This window comes from Salmo trutta, chromosome 13, assembly GCF_901001165.1.
Source record: "Salmo trutta chromosome 13, fSalTru1.1, whole genome shotgun sequence".
NCBI classification, from domain to species: domain Eukaryota; kingdom Metazoa; phylum Chordata; class Actinopteri; order Salmoniformes; family Salmonidae; genus Salmo; species Salmo trutta.
In genome coordinates, this window is record NC_042969.1 from 76,818,282 (window position 1) to 76,841,976 (window position 23,695).

Here is a 23,695-nt window from a genome sequence, read left to right on the forward strand (position 1 = left end):
AAATTCAGTCTTTGAGGTCTTTGTTAATTCAGTATTTGAGGTCTTTGTTAATTCAGTCTTTGAGGTCTTTGTTAATTCAGTATTTGAGGGCTATGTTAATTCAGTATTTGAGGGCTATGTTAATTCAGTCTTTGAGGGCTCTGTTAATTCCATCTTTGAGGTCTTTGTTAATTCCGTCTTAGAGGTCTTTGTTAATTCAGTCTTTGAGGGCTCTGTTAATTCAGTCTTTGAGGGCTATGTTAATTCAGACTTTGAGGTCTTTGTTAATTCAGTCTTTGAGGTCTTTGTTAATTCAGTCTTTGAGGGCTATGTTAATTCAGTCTTTTGAGGTCTTTGTTAATTCTGTCTTTGAGGTCTTTGTTAATTCAGTCTTTGAGGGCTATGTTAATTCAGTCTTTTGAGGTCTTTGTTAATTCTGTCTTTGAGGTCTTTGTTAATTCAGTCTTTGAGGTCTTTGTTAATTCAGTCTTTGAGGGCTCTGTTAATTCAGTCTTTGAGGGCTCTGTTAATTCCGTCTTTGAAGACTCTGTTGATTCCGTCTTTGAGGGCTCTGTTAATTCCGTCTTTGAGGTCTTTGTTAATTCAGTCTTTGAGGGCTATGTTAATTCAGTCTTTTGAGGTCTTTGTTAATTCTGTCTTTGAGGTCTTTGTTAATTCAGTCTTTGAGGTCTTTGTTAATTCAGTCTTTGAGGGCTCTGTTAATTCAGTCTTTGAGGGCTCTGTTAATTCCGTCTTTGAAGGCTCTGTTAATTCCGTCTTTGAGGGCTCTGTTAATTCCGTCTTTGAGGTCTTTGTTAATTCAGTATTTGAGGGCTATGTTAATTCAGTATTTGAGGGCTCTGTTAATTCAGTATTTGAGGGCTCTGTTAATTCCGTCTTTGAGGGCTCTGTTAATTCCGTCTTTGAGGTCTTTGTTAATTCAGTCTTTGAGGTCTTTGTTAATTCAGTATTTGAGGGCTCTGTCAATTCAGTATTTGAGGGCTCTGTTAATTCAGTGTTTGAGGGCTCTCTTGTTTACTGGGTCTCTGTCTCTTAATTGTTATTTTGGAAGAGGAGGAAAGACTTCAGTTTGTCACAGTCTCATTGGGTCTGTCTGAACCTAGCAATTACTCCCAGATTGATAGGAAGACACACACACACACACACACACACACACACACACACACACACACACACACACACACACACACACACACACACACACACACACACAGACACACACACACAGACACTTGTATTTGTGATCCAAGTGATTGTGCATGCCCACTCCCTATTAGTTTATGTGTGTGCACTTTTGTGTCATGTTATATGTGTGTGTGTTTGTGTCTATTTATGTATTCCCTGGCAGAGAGCCAGGAATTGTTCAGATCATACACTCCCCACAACACTGTCACACCCACAATTCAGTCTGCTTCCTTGTTTTTCACTATCACAGATCCATACACTTATTAAAAAATATTTTTATTTGTGATAGTTTGTGTGTCAGAGGTAGAGAGAGAGAGAGAGAGAGAGAGAGAGAGAAGAAGAAGAGTGTGTGAGTGAGAGAGAGAGAGAGAAGAGTGTGTGAGTGAGAGAGAAAAGAGAGCGTAATATTAATAAACCAGTCCCCCCATCTGTCTCTAACCCCCTCTGCTCTCTATCCCCCCCTCCTGGCCAGGCGGTAACACTGACAGTCTGTTTGACATAGAGAAGGGCGTGGGCACCATCATCATCGCTAAACCTCTGGACGCTGAGCAGCGCTCCTTCTACAACATGACTGTGGAGGTGACAGACGGGACCAACTCTGCAGCCACACAGGTACTGCAGCTGGAGACGCAACATATCTCGATTTATTCTCAGAAAGAGACAAATCTTCTACCTGTACATGTTGATTTTGGCGTGCGTAAGTTAAAGTTAACATGGCACTGTTAGTATTGTGTTCTGTAGCTTGCTACCACCTATACATCTGAACACGCATAAAGTCACCCTCACACCCACCCTCACACACACCCTCATAAAGTACATGATAAACCACATACAGTACCAGTTAAAAGTTTGGACACACCTACTCATTCCAGGGTTTTTCTTTATTTTTCATATTTTCTACATTGTAGAATAATAGTGAAGACATCAAAACTATGAAATAACACATATGGAATCATTTAGTAACCTAGAAAGTATATTTTATATTTGAGATTCATCAAAGTAGCCACCCTTTGCCTTGATGACAGCTTTGCACACTCTTGGCATTCTCTCAACCAGCTTCATAAGGTAATCACCTGGAATGCATTTCAATTAACAATTTTAATTAACAGGTGTGCCTTGCTAAAAGTCAATTTGTGGATTTTCTTTCCTTCTTAATGTGTTTGAGCCAATCAGTTGTGTTGTGACAAGGTAGGGATGGTATACAGAAGATAGCCCTATTTGGTAAAAGATCAAGTCCACATTATGGCAAGAACAGCTCGAATAAGCAAAGAGAAACGACAGTCCATCATTCAATCCGGAAAATTTCAAGAACTTTAAAGTCGCAAAAACCATCAAGCGCTGTGATGAAACTGGCTCTCATGAGGACCGCCACAGGAAAGGAAGACCCAGAGTTACCTCTGCTGCAGAGGATAAGTTCATTAGAGTTAACTGCACCTCAGATTGCAGCCCAAATAAATGCTTCACAGAGTTCAAGTAACAGACACATTTCAACATCAACTGTTCTGAATTAGGCCTTCATGGTCAAATTGCTGCGAAGAAACCACTACTAAAGGACACCAATAATAATAAGAGACTTGCTTGGGCCAAGAAACACGAGTAATGGACCTACAGGTGGGAATCTGTCCGTTGGTCTGATGAGTCCAAATTTAAGATTTTTGGTTCCAACTGCCGTGTCTTTGTGAGACGCAGAGTAGGTGAACGTATTATCTCTGCAAGTGTGGTTCCCACCATGAAGCATGGAGGAGGAGGTGTGATGGTGTGGGGTGCTTTGCTGGTGACACTGTCAGTGATTTATTTAGAATTCAAGGCACAGTTAACCAGAATGGCTACCACAGCATTCTGCGGCGATACGCCATCCCATCTGGTTTGTGCTTAGTGGGACTATCATTTGTTTTTCAACAGGACAATGACCCAACACACCTCCAGGCTGTGTAAGGGCTATTTGACTAAGGAGAGTGATGGAGTGCTGCATCAGATAACCTGGCCTCCACAATCACCCAACCTCAACATATTTGAGATAGTTTGGAATGAGTTGGACCGCAGAATGAAGGAAAAGCAGCCAACAAGTGCTCAGCATATGTGGGAACTCCTTCAAGACTGTTGGAAAAGCATTCCTCATGAAGCTGGTTGAGAGAATGCCAAGAGGGTGCAAAGCTGTCATCAAGGCAACGGGTGGCTACTTTGAAGAATCTCAAATATTTTTTGATTTGTTTAACACTTTTTTGGCTACTACATGATTCCATATGTGTTATTTCATAGTGTTGATGTCTTCACTATTATTCTACAATGTAGAAAATAGTAAAAATAAAGAAAACCCTTGAATGAATAGGTGTGTCCAACCTTTTGACTGGTACTGTATGTGCTTCTAATAGTTACATTTGAAACCACGTACACAGACCTGGCCTTCATGGACAGACACACCCACTCCCAATGCCATTTTTTTTTCTTCCATCAACCATTTTGAAAAACGTCTTTACATGGTTTGATGGATGGCACCCGTCACATTGTCACATGAATGATGGTATACGGCGTGTCAAAGTCCTATCAGAGTGATCGGAACACTCTCTTCCCCCGTGTTTAATTCCTCTGGTCAAGGACGCGATGTGTACAGAGGACAATAGCTTCCCCTGTCCTGTCACGTCCTGTTCTGATACTTTGCACTGTTCAGGCTGTTCTGTGGTTGAACATTCCAAACAAAAAGGAACAAGATTATTAGTGTGTAAACTGAGCTAGTGTGAAGATTCTTCATCAGTCACTGTTTAAGTTAGGACTGTCATGTTCTAATGTGGTTTGGACACAATTTAAATATCACAATTTAAATATCACAATTTAAATATTGCAATTTATATTTATAGGAAATATACCTGTATTTCTATTTCCTCTTTTAGATGTCATGTCATATACAATGTGTGTTCATTGTGTGTTAAATGCAGGTGACTGTGGCAGAACAGGACACATATATACACACACATATATACACACACACACACACAGACACACACACACACACACACACACACACACACACACACACACACACACACACACACACACACACACACACACACACACACAGTAGAATGGATTAGCATTTTTATAGAGCGGAAGGGATTGCGCTGACATATGGAATGTGCTTGCAAGACACCTTATAATTTCCCTATGACAGTCCGTTTCACGCATATGTCACTCTACCTGTTCCCTCCGTTGTCATTTTCAGGGCCAGTGCTTTTCAATACCCAGGAATTAGTCGTGCGAAAAGGACAAATTCATACATATCATTTATATTCATATGTATTTTGTCATATCCATCTGTCTGTCATGTTCCTACGGTGCATGGCAAAGTTTTTGTAAAGCATTCTGAGACTATGTGACAGGGAAACAAGTTCCCTGGTGAAAATGATAGTATGCTGATAGTGATAATGATAATGATAGTATGCTGATAGTGATAATGATAGTATGCTGATAGTGATAATGATAGTATGCTGATAGCGATAATGATAGTATGCTGATAGCGATAATGATAGTATGCTGATAGTGATAATGATAATGATAGTATGCTGATAGCGATAATGATAGTATGCTGATAGCGATAATGATAGTATGCTGATAGTGATAATGATAGTATGCTGATAGTGATAATGCTGTAGATTTAGATTATTATGAACACATTCACTCACATCACATTTTTCAGTTTCCCCCCTCCCCCTTTCATCCCTCTCTCTCCCTCTGTTCGTTCAGAATGATAGCTGGAGGGAAATGCAACTGAGCTTTACTGCTGTGTGCCTTGAAAGGGAGAGCCAACCCGCTGCGCACAGATGTCAATTCAACATCTATTCCTCGTTGGTTCAACGTAATCTCATTGAAATGACAGCGCTGATTCAACCAGTGTGTATTCTCATTAAGTACAGAGGTCTAATAGCTAGCTAGAGCCCAGGAAGCCAAAAACATCCCCTCTCAGCTACTCTACTCTCTACTCAGACTGAGTAGCTCTTTCTGTCTCAGTCGGTCCATTAGGCCATGTCACACCCTGCGTGATGGTACCTGTTCACATTGTCCAAACCCCCTTTCTATTCATTCCAACACACCCACACACAGTCCCTACACACCCCTGCAAGATGTGCTGACTAAATCCCTATGGGTGTACAATACACCCCCCTGGCTAGAAGGATGATGTTAGAAGGTTGAACAGAGCCTGACCTCAGCAGGAACAGCGGACTGAAATTAAGCTAGCTATAATTAAAAGATGGGCTACTATAAGTTCTTATAACAAAGAGTAGTGAGACAGACAATGGTGAGTCAGGCTGCAATGGAGGATGCAAAGAAAATATTGTCTCGCTATTGTTATTTTACTGCTGCTCTTTAATTACTTGTTACTTTTATTTATTATCCTTAGCCTTATTTTTTTTAAACTGCATTGTTGGTTAGAGGCGCGTAAGTAAGCAGTTCACTGTAAGGTCTACACCTGTTGTATTCGGCCCATGTGACTAATAAAATTTGATTTGATTTGATACACAGAGAGGGGAAGCATTGGAGCAAGGAGGGAGAGAGGCTAGTAGTGCAATGGTTCCCAAACTTGGGGTTCAGGACCCATGTGGTGTCCCCTAAAATGTAAAAAGGGTCCCCTGAGAGAGTCTTTAATCTGATTACATTTTAGAAACATTTTACACTGTCAGAATTCACTTTCATGTCATTATGTGTTGGGATAGCCTTTGGGAGCTAAAATATAGTAGTCTACGGTATAAAGACAATTTAAATATAAATACAATTTAATATTATGTACACTGAACAAAAATATAAACGCAACATGCGTTCATGAGGAACATGAGTTCATATAAGGAAATCAGTCAACATCAGTCCTGACTTACCACTCATGTATGTAGTAAATAAGTAGTGAAACACGTATTTTTGAGTAGAACTTGTAAGGTAGTGATGAATAGTATGTATAGACCTGTATGCTATCGTTGGCTGGCCCTCACTTCATATTCGTCGCCAAACCCACTGTCTCCAGGTCATCTACAGTCTCTGCTAGGTAAAGCCCCGCCTTATCTCAGCTCACTGGTCACCATAGCTGCACCCGCCCGTAGCACGCGCTCCAGCAGGTATATTTCACTGGCCACCCCCAAAGCCAATTCCTCCTTTGGTCACCTTTCCTTCCAGTTCTCTGCTGCCAATGACTGGAACGAATTGCAAAAATCACTGAAGCTGGAGACCCATATCTCCCTCACTAACTTTAAGCACCAGCTGTCAGAGCAGCTCACAGATCACTGCACCTGTACATAGCCCATCTGTAAATAGCCCATCCAACTACCTCATCCCCATTGTGTTATTTAATTTTTTTGCTCCTTTGCACCCCAGTATCTCTACTTGCACATTCATCTTCTGCACATCTATCACTCCAGTGTTTAATTGCAAAATTGTAATTATTTCGCCACTATGGCCTATTTATTGCCTTACCTCCCTTATCCTACCTTTTTTGCACACACTATATATGGAACTTTTCTCTACTGTATTATTGACTGTACGCTTGTTTATTCCATGTGTAACTCTGTGTTGTTGTTTGTGTCGCGCTGCTTTGATTTATCTTGGCCAGGTCGCAGTTGTAAATGAGAACTTGTTCTCAACTAGCCTACCTGGTTAAATAAAGGAGAAATAAAAAAATAAAAAAAATAGTAAGTTATAAAAAATTTTCATGAGGTTGTGGCGATATACTGCCATCTGTTGGCGACTAGAAACAATTGCATAATAAGAACTATTACAAATTGATGGTCCTTGAAAATCAATATTAATGCTTGAAAAAGTCCTTGAATTTGACTTGCCAGTGTCTGTATGAACCCTGAAACACACACGGCTCATATACACACCTGTAAGGCGTGCTGACAGTAGAGCCAATCATGAGAGGCTGTGCAGAGTTCCCTTCTTCAACATCACAGATGGAGCCTCAGCGTGACGCCCAATGGGGGAAATCTCTGCTGTTCACCGGCAGGAAGACCTCTGCTGCTTCTGTCTTATATTTAGCCTTCCCTGCCGTTGGCCTCCCAATACGCCCTTCTTACGCAACGCAACCGCCTTTGTCATCGGCGGTGGGAATCTGCCGTTTGTGACTCACAAGGTTTCCATGAGTCATCAACCGTCAACACAGTACATGACACACAACAAGCACGTCAGCGAACATATGTCTCGATTGGCATATATAGTACATGGTGTATATAAATACATGAACTGCAAAAAACGTCTTATTCACATAATAGTTGTGACAGACTAGCAAATATGTACTGTATGACACGGAACTGTGCTGTATCTGACCGACTGTATATGTTATGGCCTACCCTTCACTCCCACTGAAGACTGAAGACAAAAACATTTGTGTGTTGTAGTACTATGACATATTGGCCTAACCCTACCCACAACAACCCTCTCTCCTTCTCCTCTCCAGGTCCACATCACAGTGTTGGACAACAACGACAACGCGCCTGTCTTCTCCCAGCCCACCTATGACATCACCATCTCTGAGGACACGCCCCCGGAGACGGAGGTGGTCCAGGTGTTAGCGTCGGACCGTGACGAGCGCCACCGTCTCACCTACTCCCTCCACAGCGCCATCGACCCCTCCAGCCTGCGTCTGTTCCGTATTGACCCCAACACTGGCACGGTGTATACTACAGAGAGACTGGACCACGAGGCTAGAGCACAGCACATCCTCACTGTCATGGTAAGAGACTGATACCGTTAATGTTATATCAAATATGGTTAGGTTATCTTGAATCTCGTTGTAAGGGAGGATTCCATTTGCTTTATTTGGTCACATTCCCTTAAGATTCTACATGAAAAATCCCTCCGTTGGTCATGGATGTGTTGAAGCTGTCAGAGGAGGAGAGGAGAGGAGAGGAGAGGAGAGGAGAAAAGACAGTAGAGATGTAGTGGTTCAAGAGCATTATCTTTATTGCGGCAGCTTAATATTGTAATGTAACTCAGCTCTCCTGCTAGAGGCAGACTACTCCTGTCTGTGTTCTCATTTTACCTGAGCTCATCGTTAAGCAATTACACAAATTACTGAGAGCAGTGAACCAACATCTCACCCTCGTCAGGGGAATGAGACGGTTTTAGAAACCATGCCTGTGTGTGTGTGTGTGTGTGTGTGTGTGTGTGTGTGTGTGTGTGTGTGTGTGTGTGTGTGTGTGTGTGTGTGTGTGTGTGTGGAGTCTGACTGTGTTTGTGTGTGTGTGGAGTTCTGAAATGAATCATACTCATTCACTCTGTTTTACTTCATTTCATCTGGTTCAGTGGGTAGCATAAATAGGAAACGACTGCTCATCCTACCATTGTCGTCGTACCGTTTTAATGTCTTCTCAAATCATTATAATTATAGATTATACGGTGTCATTTTGAAGCCAGATAGGAACGTCTGCCTGACATTTTTTATTAGGGAAAATATTTAAGTTTGAGGCGGGCTCACTGATTTAATTTAGTGAAATCCACAGGTAGATAGTATCTTTAATATCTGGCATTCGGTGTGCCCATGACAGTGCCTGCTGTGCTGGAACCAGGTATGTAAGGGCATTGGTATAGGGCACAATGTATAGGCTACAATATGATCAGTATCTCATAATTATAACATCTTCCTGCACTAAAGAGATAAGAGGTCTAACAATATAAATATACATTGACCACACATAACCACTACAGAGTCCAAGATAACTTTCCCCAACCAGAGCACGTGTAACAGTTTTGGCTATTGTGCGTAGCTGCTTTGATTAATAGAAAGACCGAGTCACAATGACGCACCTATTAACCTGAGCCTCAGGCGTACATAGACACAGACAGAACAGAGACAGAACAACTCTATTGTCTCCAATGGACCCAGTGATCTTCCACCTAACACTTCCTCAGTAACATAATACCATTCAGTCTAGGACTATTATACCACTCACAGGCCCATTGGGTTGTGTTAAGAGTGTTGGACTAGCCAGCGTTTCATAATACTGCCAGTGGAGCTAGCGCTAATTCTGATGCTAATGCTGGTTGTATTAATACTCCCCCTGTGTGGCGCCTCGTGTGAGACAGGCTTTGCCTCTGATCCCGTTCTCATGTTGTGGAGAGTCTCGCATAAATCCATCTGATTAGCCCTCAAATTCTCATCTGATCTCCCAATGACGGGATTAGTCCGTCCCAAAAGACCCACAACGGTTTGCTGTGACACTCCCTTTTCATTTCATGGGAAGTTAAAGCTTCAGTACATGTTTTAAAGGGAAACTCCAGTAATGTTGTCCTATTGATTCTGTTTGTATGTTTATTCATTGCCGTAACACATAAAGTTATTTTGTAATAGGCAAGTGTTCATTTTGCCTCATGCCGGTTATATAATGAGAAATGTAATAGTGTCTGATAATAGTAGACTAATGATTAGAATCATTATTCTCCCTCAGGTAAAAGACCAGGAGTTTCCGTACAGGAGGAACCTGGCCCGAGTGTTGGTGGATGTGGAGGATGTTAATGACCATGTCCCAGTGTTCACCAGTGCTCTGTACGAGGGTTCGGTCTATGAGTCTGCAGCAGTGGGCTCTGCTGTGCTCCAGGTGACTGCCCTGGACAAAGACAAGGGAGAGAACGCAGAACTCCTCTATACCATGGAATCAGGTGAGCAACTATAGAAATGGCATTGTAAATAAACAATATGGCCCGAGGAGGTGTGGTATATGGCCAATATACCACAGCTAAGGGCTGTTCTTAGCACGACACAATGATGAGTGCCTGGACACAGCCCTTAGCTGTGGTATATTGGCTATATATCACAAACCTCCGAGGAGCCTTACTGCTATTATAAACTGGTTACCAATGTTGTTAGAGCAGTAAAAATAAATATTTTGTCATACCCATACCACCCATACCATCTGATACTGTTTACCACGGCTTTCAGCCAATCAGCTTTCTTTGCTCGAACCACCCAGTTTATAATACGAGTTTTAGAACTATCGAAAGAATAAGGTGTGTCTAACTATACAAAGATATAGACCGGGGGTCTCTACCCTTTTCTAGCATGAGAGCTCCTTTAAAAAATGAAACATGGTGCGAGCTGCACTTTTTTTCCCCAGCTTTCAAATAGGCCCATTCTTCTCTGCTCCTCTACCTTGCAACTCTTCCCGGGTCCTTAGTGTTCAAGATAAAGTAGTGCACTATGTTTTCTGTCAATATACCTGGTCAAATAATTGTTTTTAAACCACTCTAAGGGGGTCCTATAAAATCTGCTATTTCTTCCCAAAATTCTGTTCGATTTTTCCCAAATTATGTTTTCTCACTTTTATTTAACCTGATTTTAGATTTATGAATGTTTTACTCTCAAATGTACAATTGTTCACAGAGAACAATACCATTGGATGTTCTGAGTCCATGTCATGCTTAAATCACATCAGAAGACCATTTTTGGGGGGTCTGGAAGTAAACTAACACATTTATTTTGGAGTGTAATTTTAGTTGCGCATCTGGCCCTTTAATTACCATCTAATTTGAGGAATGTGCCATCTAATATGACGGTCTAGCGATGGTTCTGTACTGCTGCTACTCATTTCATTAGAACAATTTGATAAGAACAAATAATAGATACAAATGATATACTTACTCAAGATATACTTCTGCCAGGTAAGCCTACTTTGCAGTTAACATTTAATTAAGAATGTTTTGGGGAAAGTATTTCTGTCAACCTACAAGACGGTTATGACATCAACTGGCTTTACACAGAGTGATAGACAAACCAGCGCACCACACAGACAGACAGGGGCAGTATTGCTGGAAATTAATTGGCAGATATTGTATTTTTTTATTTTTTTTTAAGCCAATAGTGGTTAACCAGGGGTAGGATAATGTTAATATTGTGTTGATTAGATAGTAGCTGGGAGCTTGAGGTGTCTGATACTTGTGAGATTTGTTAATGACAGTTTGCCGTGGGAAAACGTGAAATTGCATGTACTTTCAGAGTTGTTTGGCGAGCTACTCAGAGGTGGGCTTAAAGCTACTTGTAGCTCCCGATCGACCTGTTGGAGACCCCTGATATAGACAGTATATCGATAATAGATGACAATATACAAACAGTTGATATAGATTTCGATGCGGTAGTTTTTATCACTGAATATTCATTCTTATGTCTGTTTTCCTTTAGGCAACACAGGGAACACGTTCCGGATTGAGCCGGTTCTGGGGATCATCTCTGTGGCCCGCGAGCTCGATCTCTCCACCATCGGCTACTACGTCATTACTGTCAGAGTCACCGATAACGGCTCCCCGCCACTCTTTGCCACCTCTGTGGTTCGCATCGCCGTCACGCTCTCCGACAACGCCGGACCCAAGTTCCCCCAGACCGAGTACCAGGCCGAGGTCACAGAGAACGTTGCCGTGGGAACCTCTGTCACCACAGTAAGCGCCATGAGCCAAACCACGCTGACCTACGACATCCGACATGGCAACAGCGAACGCACCTTCAGGATCAACCAGTACAGTGGAGTGATCACAACTCAGAAACCCTTGGACTATGAGACCGCAGCATCTTACAACCTGATCGTCCAGGCCACCAATATGGCTGGCATGGCCTCAAATGCCACCCTGCTCATACGGGTGGTGGATGAAAACGACAACCCACCTGTGTTCCAGCTGCTGTGCTACCAGGGTAGTATCAGCGAGGCGGCGCCCATCAACAGTGTGGTCCTGAACCCAGACAAAACACCTCTGGTCATCAAGGCCACTGATGCTGACCGCAACCAGAACGCTCTCCTGGTCTATCAGATCGTTGAGGACACAGCCAAGATGTTCTTTACAGTGGATTCTGGCACCGGCTCCATCAGAACTATCGCCAACCTGGACCACGAGACGTTTGCTAGTTTTAACTTTCATGTTCATGTGAGAGACAGTGGGAGGCCTCAGCTGACGGCGGATAGCCCCACCGAGGTCACCATCCAGGTGATCGACACAAACGACTCTCCACCTCGCTTCACCCAAGACACCTACGAAACTGTCCTGCTGCTGCCCACCTATGTAGGAGTGGAGGCATTACAGGTCTCAGCTATGGACCCAGACCAAAACGTCCCCACAGAGCTCACCTACTCACTGACAGATGGCAACCTGGAGCACTTTGCCATCCAGCCCTCCAGCGGCATCATCACCGTTAAAAACAACAACTTCTCCAAGGAACGCTTCCGCTTCAACGTCAAAGTGTCCGACGGTAAGTTCTCCAGCACTGCTCTAGTCACTGTTCTGGTCCGTGAGACGCTGGACTCTGGCCTCTTCTTCGCACACAGCCTCTACTCCTCGTCCATCCAAGAGAACAATACCAACATCACCAAAGTGGCCGTGGTCAACGCAGTGGGGAATCGCCTCAACGAGCCCCTCAAGTACACCCTACTGAATCCTGGGACACGCTTCCGGATCCGATCCACTTCTGGCGTGATCCAGACCACTGGCATTCCCTTCGACCGTGAGGAGCAGGAGTTCTATGAGCTGGTGGTGGAGGCTGGGAGGGAGCACGACCGTCTGCGTGTTGCCAGGGTAATGGTCAGGGTGCAGGTAGAGGACATTAACGACAACGCTCCTGTGTTCGTGGGACTACCGTATTACGCTGCCGTCCAAGTGGAGGCCGAACCCGGTTCGCCCATATTCCGGGTCACCGCCGTGGACCGTGACAAAGGCATCAACGGAGAGGTGTCCTACTACCTGAAAGACGACCACGGACACTTTGAGATCGACAGGCTGACGGGCGGCCTCCGTCTGAAGAAGTCTTTTGAGTCTGACCTGTCCAACCAGGAGTACCAGATGGTAGTTTACACCAAGGACGGAGGTTACCCTCCTCTTTCCTCCACCTTAGAGTTCCCCATCACCGTGGTGAACAAGGCCATGCCCGTCTTCGACAAGTCCTTCTACGCAGTGTCGGTGAACGAGGACGTAGTGGTACACACTCCCATATTAGGAATCAACGCCACCAGCCCTGAGGGCCAGAACATAATCTACACCATCGTGGAGGGAGACCCCTCTCTGCAGTTCGACATCGGCTTTGACACCGGAGTCATCAGAGTCATCAACTCCCTGGACTATGAGATCGCCCCATCCTTCCGTCTGACCGTCAGAGCCACAGACTACCTGACCGGCGCCCGTGCTGAGGTGGACGTAGATGTCACAGTTAATGATGTCAATGATAACCCTCCGGTGTTTGAGAGAACGTCCTATAAGGCAGTTCTGTCTGAGACTGCCATGATCGGCACTCCGGCTCTGCAAGTGGTGGCTACCGACAAAGACTCTGAGAAGAACAACATTGTACGCTATCAGATATTCTACCCCACAGATGCCTACAACAGCACCGACCACTTCCACATCGACAGCAGCAGCGGCCTCATCTTAACCGCCCGCATGCTCGACCACGAGCTGGTCCAGCGCTACGACTTCATCGTCAGGGCAACCGATAATGGCTTCCCACCGCTGAGCAGTGAAGTGTCGGTCACGGTGGTGGTGAATGACATGAACGACAACCCTCCGATGTTCAACCAGCTTCTCTACGAGGCCTATGTCAGCGAACTGGCCACGAGGGGCTATTTTCTGACCTGCGTCCAGGCTTCGGATGCTGACAGCTCTGACTATGACAAACTGGAGTACAGCATCCTGTCAGGAAACGAGAGGATGAACTTTGTGATGGATGGTAAGACGGGTATCATCACGCTGTCTGGTCACAGAAAGCAGAGGATGGAGCCAGCCTACAGTCTGAATGTATCCGTCTCTGATGGGGTGTTCACCAGCACAGCCCAGGTGCACGTCAGGGTCCTGGGGGCCAACCTCTACAGCCCTGTGTTTGGACTGAATGCCTACGATGCAGAGGTACGGGAAAATGCAGCGGTAGGAACCAAGGTGATCCAGGTAAGAGCCATTCATTTTAAAGTATTCAGCTTGTGGTAATGAATTGTGTATTTTATTTAATGAAGCTTTGATGCACATGATACTATATTTGTAATAGTATTTGTAATATGTTTTGTTTGACATGTTTGCTATGTACAATACCCCATCTAAAAGAAAGTAACTTAACTATTATTACCAGGTGAGGGCGACCGATGCTGACCCAGGAGTGTTTGGCCAGATTACCTACTCATTCGTGAACGACGTGGGCAAGGACCAGTTTAGTGTGGATGCCAACGGTCAGATCACCACCCTGGAGAAGCTGGACAGAGAGGACCCTGCCAACAAGGACATTATCCTTACGGTGGCGGCCCAGGACGGGGGTGGAAGGGCCTCCTACTGCACTGTCCGGGTCTCCCTGGTGGATGACAACGACAATGTCCCTCGCTTCAGAGCTACGGAATACCGTGCTTCCGTCAAATCCGACGTAGGCAAGGGCTTCCTGGTGACCCAGATCCAGGCGTATGATCCTGACGACGGTGCCAACTCTAAGGTGACATACTCGCTCTACAGCGAGGCACACGTACCCGTGGTGGATATGTTAGAGATCGACCCTGACAATGGCTGGATGGTCACCAAGGGGAGTTTCAGCCACCTGCGCAACTCAGTCCTGTCTTTCTTTGTCAAAGCAGTAGATGGAGGCATCCCTGTCAAGCACTCTTTAGTATCAGTCTACATCCACGTCTTGGCACCTGACGCCCTCATTCCCTCCTTCACCCAACCCCAGTTCTCCTTTACCGTCCCAGAGGACACCCCTATAGGAGCTGCTCTAGGGTCCGTCCGTCTCATCACCCCACCAGGCTACGCCTCACTGCCAGTCACCTTTGCTCTGGTCAACGGAGAGACCGGGGAGAACAACCAGGATGGAGTCCTGGTGGTGGACAGGGACACTGGGGTCATCAAGCTAGACAAGCCCCTGGACCACGAGGTCATCACTGCCTTCCACTTCAAGGTCACGGCCACCGTGCAGCAGGCCAAGCTGGACTCTGTGACCAGCGTAGATGTAGAAGTCAAAGTCCTGGATCTGAACGACAATAAGCCAGCATTTGAATCCAACTCCTATGAGGCGACAGTGATGGAAGGGATGCCTATTGGCACCATGATCATCCAGGTTCAGGCTCTGGACCCAGACTCTGGAGCTAACGGACAGGTTACATACAGCCTAGGCATGTTGGCACAATCCGAAGGGGAGCCGGACCAATCCACACAGACCTTCACCATTGACAGCAACACGGGCTGGATCTCTACTCTCAAGGAGTTGGACCATGAGATGTACCCGTCCTACGCCTTCCTGGTGGTGGCCTCAGACCTGGGGGAGACCCTGGCCCTCTCCTCCACCTCCATGGTGACCGTGGCCGTGTCGGACATCAACGACAACCCGCCCAGATTCCTGGATGAGAGGTACTGTGGCTCGGTGCGCGAGAGCGACCCCCCTGGTGAGGTGGTGGCTGTGCTCAACACTAGAGACGACGACAGTTCTCAGGTGAACCGCCAAGTCAGCTATCACATCACAGGTGAGTCAGAGAATGGGAGTGTGTGTGTTATTAATGTGTTTAGCTGTCTGTTCTCTTTATGCATCTTTATGTCTCACTGTCTGTCTGTCCTCCTCTCTCACTCAGTCACTGACTGTCTGTCTGCTTCTCTACCTTCATATTGGCTATCTCTATCTGTCTGTCTCCCTGTCTCACTGCCTGCCTGCCTGCCTGCCTGCCTGCTTGCCTGCCTGCCTGCCTGCCTGCCTGCCTGCCTGCCTGCCTGCCTGCCTGCCTGTCTGTCTGTCTGTCTGTCTGTCTGTCTGTCTGTCTGTCTCCTTGTTTACTTTAGATAAACTCTTCATTTGTATGCTGCCTGGCTCAACTCCAAACCATCACAACAACGCTTGTGAATAAACAAGAGGGAAACCAATAACAATAAATTAAGGATGAGGCTTGATTCATAATTCATACATTTCTTATGCGTATCTTAGGTATGTTTGCGCATACTAGCAGTGGAGGTTTGATTAATAAACAAACGTTGTCACAGTAATAATGATTTGAATACTGCTGAGACTAGCTCTTTCCCAGATAAGCAATTTTTTCATCACAAAATATGAGGTGCCTGCACAACCCCCCTGACATCGGCGAACGCCGCGGAGGTAGTAAATACACTTATAGTAAACAGTTTAAGAGTACCTGCGGTGCATTTGATGAAAGTTGTTGCTATAGCGATATGTCCTGTTTTATTTCTGTCCATAGCTTTAATGGATGGGTGTTTATTTTAAAGTGGAGACTGGAGAGGGTTAATTAGATTGTGGTTGACCCAGGGACATCAATGGGAGGTGATTTTCATAAATGTTTTTACCTTTTAGGGAGCTGAATATTTGGTTTGGTGAAGTATCTGGCAGTTGAAAGAGTGGTAAAGTCTGTTTTGATACATAATGAAACAAAGATATAAAAGGTGAGAGACAAAAGATGACTAAATCTTTCTTTTATGAATGTCTTGTTGAAAAGATGGTTAGAGTTGTCTGATTTGTTCTCTGCTAATTGACAAGTGGGGAAATAATAATGAAGTAGGAACGCCCAATGAGACGGAGCGGTGGATCGCCATGCCGACTGGGAATAGGAAGCTAATGAAGGACTGAAAAGCAGGAAACCCTCTTCTGAATGGAATTCTAATTAGTATCGCAAAGAGGGAGAGAGGGAGAGAATGAAGGACAGGAGAGATGTGACCTTACCTACAACAGAAAGAGAGAGGGAGATAGATTGAGAAGGAGAATTAACTTATGTTAAACACTGCATAGAGAAAGAGAGGATCAATGACAGAGAGCTTGGACCAAAACACACACAGAGAGAGAGAGAGAGAGAGAGAGAGAGAGAGAGAGAGAGAGAGAGAAGATAGAGAATGAATTGGCATTACACACTGCTGGGAGAAGAAGAGAATGAACGACAGCTAGATGTGACCTTACGCAGCAGAGACACTGAACGAATTTTACACACTTTTACAAAGAGACACATTGAATCGATCTTTGACACAGCAGGAAATAGTTAGAAAGCCAGCGATATAGGGATATATGTTTTTATACTAGCACAAAGAAAATACCTGTATTGAACATGTACCAACACCACAAGGTGAAAAACAATATTTGATTTAGCTGAGCCAGATATTTGACAGGCTATTTCATAACTGTGGTATTATTGTCTGGTATTGTTGGGTGTTGTCTTGGGAGGATTGTAACACTTTGACGGAAGCCAGGGGATGCGATATGACAAATCCGTTAACTTCCAGCCGCTCTCAAAGCCTCACCTAGACGTCTGCGTCTTCGTTGTCCCACACCATACTTGATAAGGTATCATGGAAGTTTAATCAAATGTAAGCCAACGGCTGATTTTAATTACACAGAGTTTAGTGATGTTGAGATGAATCGGGAAGCCGGGTGTTTAGAGCTATCATCAGACCATATGGAGGGGAGTGGAGTGGAAAAACCAATTAGGATGTTGTTATCATAGGAAGGGAGTGGAGAGGAAAAACCAATTAGGATGTTGTTGTTACAGGAGGGGAGTGGAGAGGAAAAAACAATTAGGATGTTGTTGTTACAGGAGGGGAGTGGAGAGGAAAAAACAATTAGGATGTTGTTATCATAGGAGGGGAGTGGAGAGGAAAAACCAATTAGGATGTTGTTGTTACAGGAGGGGAGTGGAGAGGAAAAACCAATTAGGATGTTGTTATCATAGGAGGGGAGTGGAGAGGAAAAAACAATTAGGATGTTGTTGTTATAGGAGGGGAGTGGAGAGGAAAAACCAATTAGGATGTTGTTATAGGAGGGGAGTGGAGAGGAAAAACCAATTAGGATGTTGTTGTTATAGGAGGGGAGTGGAGAGGAAAAACCAATTAGGATGTTGTTGTTATAGGAGGGGAGTGGAGAGGAAAAACCAATTAGGATGTTGTTGTTATAGGAGGGGAGTGGAGAGGAAAAACCAATTAGGATGTTGTTGTTATAGGAGGGGAGTGGAGAGGAAAAACCAATTAGGATGTTGTTATAGGAGGGGAGTGGAGAGGAAAAACCAATTAGGATGTTGTTGTTATAGGAGGGGAGTGGAGAGGAAAAACCAATTAGGATGTTGTTGTTACAGGAGGGGAGTGGAGAGGAAAAACCAATTAGGATGTTGTTGTTATAGGAGGGGAGTGGAGAGGAAAAACCAATTAGGATCTTGTTGTTACAGGAGGGGAGTGGAGAGGAAAAACCAATTAGGATGTTGTTATAGGAGGGGAGTGGAGAGGAAAAACCAATTAGGATGTTGTTATAGGAGGGGAGTGGAGAGGAAAAACCAATTAGGATGTTGTTACAGGAGGGGAGTGGAGAGGAAAAACCAATTAGGATGTTGTTATAGGAGGGGAGTGGAGAGGAAAAAACAATTAGGATGTTGTTGTTACAGGAGGGGAGTGGAGAGGAAAAACCAATTAGGATGTTGTTACAGGAGGGGAGTGGAGAGGAAAAACCAATTAGGATGTTGTTATAGGAGGGGAGTGGAGAGGAAAAAACAATTAGGATGTTGTTGTTACAGGAGGGGAGTGGAGAGGAAAAACCAATTAGGATGTTGTTATAGGAGGGGAGTGGAGAGGAAAAACCAATTAGGATGTTGTTGTTATAGGAGGGGAGTGGAGAGATGTTTCAGACAGAGATAATGTCTTTGGGCTGTGTGTGGTGTGTTGTCAGGGGGTAGTGGTCAGTGAGTTAGGTTGGCTCAGATGTCAGATCCCTAGTCTACACTCAGTGGACACTTTCTTAATCGAATGCACTTATTATATGTCACTCTAGATAAAAGCGTCTGCTGGAAAGCAATTCAGCCAGAGGACTTCTAGCACTTCTCTTCTCTGTCATTATGTTGTTTCCTCCTCCTTTTTCTCATGTCCTACTTTCTCTCAATGTCTGTCTGTCTGTCTGTCTGTCTGTCTGTCTGTCTGTCTGTCTGTCTGTCTGTCTGTCTGTCTGTCTGTCTGTCTGTCTGTCTGTCTGTCTGTCTGTCTGTCTGTCAGTCTTTCTGCCTTTCTGCCTGGCAGGCACGTGCCTGTGTGTGTCTAGCCTATATAAGCATACCCTTTCCATTCCTTCTCAGTCAACCAGTCATTAAGGACTGGGGTAAGGACAGGAGGCTGATAAGGTGTTCTTGTTGAAGTGGTGAAGAGAAGGCTCACAGAATAGAGGCTGTGCTAATGAGGCTGACTAGAACAGCTACAGATGCATGATCTTAATTTGATCACTCCTTTGTTGCTGAGAATTTTCCTGTACAGCAGGAAATGCAAAGTTGTAGTGTATTCAAGGTTTAAAAATACTACAAAAGTTTGTAATTTCTACTTTAAAATTGATTGGCCCAACGAAAAATGTATCAACCCTTACAAAACATGTCCATTAATTATAATCCACATAATAATTCACATTTCCTCAAATGAAGATTTTACAGCTGTAGTCTATTACTGAGTCTGCATGGCTGGTACTCACACTGAGACTGCAGCCTCCCACTCACTCACTAGTCTAGGAGAGGCTTCTCTACTCTCTATGAAAAGGTCCACTCTGCTGCGAAGAGTGTTGTGTCTAGTACAGACAGGGAACAGTCCGTGTTATACAGCCCTAAATATCTCCACATAATAACTCACTACTGTAATACCACTATAACAGCTTCTTCAGTGTTTCAGCTGTAGGTGACATGTATGTCTGTCTCTCTCTCTACATCTCCTTCTCTCCCTTTTCTCCCTTTTCTCCTCTTCCTCTCTTCTCTCTCCCTTTTGTTATATATTTTTCACTCTCGTCCTCTTCCGTTTCCTCGCTCTCTCTTTCACCATCTCTCTCTCTCATCCTTCCTTGACCCTCTACCTCTCTGAGGGGCAGGTGTGAGTGTAGTTACTAAGGTTCTGTGTATGAGATGCTGTCGCTGACCCAGTCTAATGTGTATTTGATAGGAAGATGGCTCTACCTACTGTAGTGCTGAGCTGAGCCTGCTCCTGTTACAGGTGGTGAATTACCAGGGTCCTTATGTGCGTGACACTCATTGATTGCTACACTGTTAATTCCAGTGCAACGTCCAAATATAAAGCTCTTATGTGTGTGTGTGTGCCAGTGTGTGTGTTTTAAGCTGGCCCTCAGACTGCAGCCTCCTCCTCCTCAGTAGTTTGAGCTGAGGGTTCTTGCTATGAGAAATGTGTGTGTGTTTTTGTTTGTTAGACAGTGAGACTGTGAGTGTGTGTGCATTTCTCTGGTTTGTGTGTGTATATAAACTCTCTTTCTTCCTACCTCTCTCCTCAGGTGGGAACCCTCGAGGGGAGTTTGCCCTGGGGCAGGTGCAGGGTGAGTGGAAGATGTACGTGAAGCGCCCACTGGACCGCGAGGAACAGGAACTATACCTCCTCAACGTTACCGCTAGCGACGGCCTGTTCGTCACCAGGGCAACCGTGGAGGTGTCTGTGACTGACACCAACGACAACAGCCCTGTCTGTGACCAGGTCAGTCACACTCTTTATTACAGACTGTTCCATCTGTACACTACTGCATTTCATATGTTTATGTTTATTGGTCATTATTCTAATCTGTTTTCTGAATGACATAGTTTCCTATAATATAGTTGAACATTGGTGTTGATTATGTTAGGTGTTTACTGTTTATTGTAAGCTGTCCCATAACGGGCCCAGAAATGTGACTTTACAGTAGAATTCCACTTGTCTTATATGTATTTGTGTTTTATGTTCAAGCCTCAGCCATAACTCATATTTAATAGTTTTGTTTGCTTCTGTTGGTTCTGTTTCCAGATTCTGCAGGGTCTGTTCTTTTACTGTAAATAGGCACTGTATATTTTACACTGTATATTTTACACTGTATAATTGAGTGTGTTTTTATGTTGTGTCTCTGTGTTGCTGTGTGAGGTCTTGTGATATGTAGCTGTGGTTGTGTGTCTGTTTGAGCAGTGTGTTTGCTGTATATGTTAAGGAACTGTGTTGATTTCTAATGCAGTTTGATAGACAATGTTTTTTGCTGTGTGTTAGTTACTACTGTTAGTTCTGTCTGTCTACGGAGCTGTTGAACACTATGAGGAGAGTCGTGGTGTGGTTGATGCTGACTGATATACAGGCTACTGCGTTATGTAGTTAGTATTCTCTTCTTGTTGTGTATATCGGAGCTGTATGTTCTGAGGGAGAACTTTTTGATGTTAGTATTCTCTTGTGTCTGTACATGTTATGTATTATGAACGTTGTGGGGGTTTTATGTCAGTAGCCTATATTTTTGTTGTCTCTGGATAAATGTATTATGACTGTTAGTATGTTCTTGTTGTGTGTGTAATGCTATGCATTATGAGTGTTGTGGTGTTTGATGCTATCTCGCTGTGTGTGCAGGCTCTGTACACGGCCTCGGTCCCAGAGGATATCCCAGTCAACAGAGTGATAGTGGGGGTTGGGGCCAGCGATGCTGATGTAGGGGTCAGTGCTTGGATCCAGTACTCTCTACATGGACCCGGCTCTGAAGACTTCAGCATCGACCCAGACACTGGTACACTACCTTTACTTTGTTTGAGGTTTACCAATGAAGTTGATGTGTGTGTGATCTTAACCTGTCTCTCCTCTTTTTTCTGTTCAGGTGAACTAAAGACAGCCCAGGCCCTGGACAGGGAGAAGACCCCGGTGTACAGACTGGTTGCCCAGGCGACAGACGGAGGTGGTCGGTTCTGTCGTGCGGAGGTCCACCTGACGCTGTTGGATGTGAATGACAACCCTCCGGCGTTCTCTGCTCCCCACTACACTGCCAGTGTGTATGAAGACACAGCCACCAAGGCCCTGCTCACACGCATACAGGCCATCGACCCTGATGAAGGTAAGAATGGAATATTCTCCACTCTGTTTCTCCCTCACTCTCTGTCTCTGTCTCTCTCTCTCTCTCTCTCTCTCTCTCTCTCTCTCTCTCTCTCTCTCTCTCTCTCAATTCAATTTCAATTCAAGGGCTTTATTGCATGGGAAAGATATGTTAACATTGCTAAAGCAAGTGAAGTAGATAATAAACAAAAGTTAAATAAACAATAAAATATTAACAGTAAACATTACACTCACAGAAGTTCCAAAAGAATAAAGACATTTCAAATGTCATATTATGTCTATATACAGTGTTGTAATGATGTGCAAATAGATAAAGTACAAAAGGGAAAATAAATAAACATAAATATGGGTTGTATTTACATTGGTGTTTGTTCTTTAATGGTTGTCCTTTTCTTGTGGCAACAGGTCACAAATATTGCTGCTGTGATGGCACAATATGGTATTTCACCCAATACATACAGTGAGGGAAAAAAGTATTTGATCCCCTGCTGATTTTGTACGTTTGCCCACTGACAAAGAAATGATCAGTCTATAATTTTAATGGTAGGTTTATTTGAACAGTGAGAGACAGAATAACAACAAAAAATCCAGAAAAATGCATGTCAAAAATTTTTGAAATTGATTTGCATTTTAATGAGGGAAATAAGTATTTGACCCTCTCTCAATCAGAAAAATTTCTGGCTCCCAGGTGTTTTTTATACAGGTAACGAGCTGAGATTAGGAGCACACTCTTAAAGGGAGTGTTCCTAATCTCAGCTTGTTACCTGTATAAAAGACACCTGTCCACAGAAGCAATCAATCAATCAGATTCCAAACTCTCCACCATGGCCAAGACCAAAGAGCTCTCCAAGGATGTCAGGGACAAGATTGTAGACCTACACAAGGCTGGAATGGGCTACAAGACCATCGCCAAGCAGCTTGGTGAGAAGGTGACAACAGTTGGTGCGATTATTCGCAAATGGAAGAAACACAAAAGAACTGTCAATCTCCCTCGGCCTGGGGCTCCATGCAAGATCTCACCTTGTGGAGTTGCAATGATCATGAGAACATTGAGGAATCAGCCCAGAACTACACGGGAGGATCTTGTCAATGATCTCAAGGCAGCTAGGACCATAGTCACCAAGAAAACAATTGGTAACACACTACACCGTGAAGGACTGAAATCCTGCAGCGCCCGCAAGGTCCCCCTGCTCAAGAAAGCACATATACATGCCCGTCTGAAGTTTGCCAATGAACATCTGAATGATTCAGAGGACAACTGGGTCAAAGTGTTGTGGTCAGATGAGACCAAAATGGAGCTCTTTGGCATCAACTCAACTCGCCGAGTTTGGAGGAGGAGGAATGCTGCCTATCACCCCAAGAACACCATCCCCAAACATTATGCTTTGGGGGTGTTTTTCTGCTAAGGGGACAGGACAACTTCACCGCATCAAAAGGACGATGGACGGGGCCATGTACCGTCAAATTGGTCGTGGATGGGTATTCCAGCATGACAATGACCCAAAACACACGGCCAAGGCAACAAAGGAGTGGCTCAAGAAGAAGCACATTAATGTCCTGGAGTGGCCTAGCTAGTCTCCAGACCTTAATCTCATAGAAAATCTGTGGAGGGAGCTGAAGGTTCGAGTTGCCAAATGTCAGCCTCGAAACCTTAATGACTTGGAGAAGATCTGCAAAGAGGAGTGGGACAAAATCCCTTCTGAGATGTGTGCAAACCTGGTGGCCAACTACAAGAAACGTCTAACCTCTGTGATTG

General features: G+C 44.4%; 1 protein-coding gene across 4 annotated transcripts in view; it reads left to right on the forward strand.

The window, feature by feature from the left end:
* fat3a (FAT atypical cadherin 3a) overlaps nt 1–23,695 on the forward strand; it is a 357,931-nt gene that overhangs the window by 274,493 nt on the left and 59,743 nt on the right. For all 4 annotated transcript variants that reach the window (XM_029773664.1, XM_029773663.1, XM_029773665.1 and 1 more), the window contains 8 exons: nt 1,658–1,797; nt 7,619–7,894; nt 9,609–9,819; nt 11,336–14,070; nt 14,249–15,620; nt 20,384–20,580; nt 21,466–21,619; nt 21,707–21,940. In XM_029773664.1, coding sequence (XP_029629524.1) covers nt 1,658–1,797; nt 7,619–7,894; nt 9,609–9,819; nt 11,336–14,070; nt 14,249–15,620; nt 20,384–20,580; nt 21,466–21,619; nt 21,707–21,940 — 5,319 coding nt within the window. The remainder of the gene's footprint in view (nt 1–1,657; nt 1,798–7,618; nt 7,895–9,608; nt 9,820–11,335; nt 14,071–14,248; nt 15,621–20,383; nt 20,581–21,465; nt 21,620–21,706; nt 21,941–23,695) is intronic.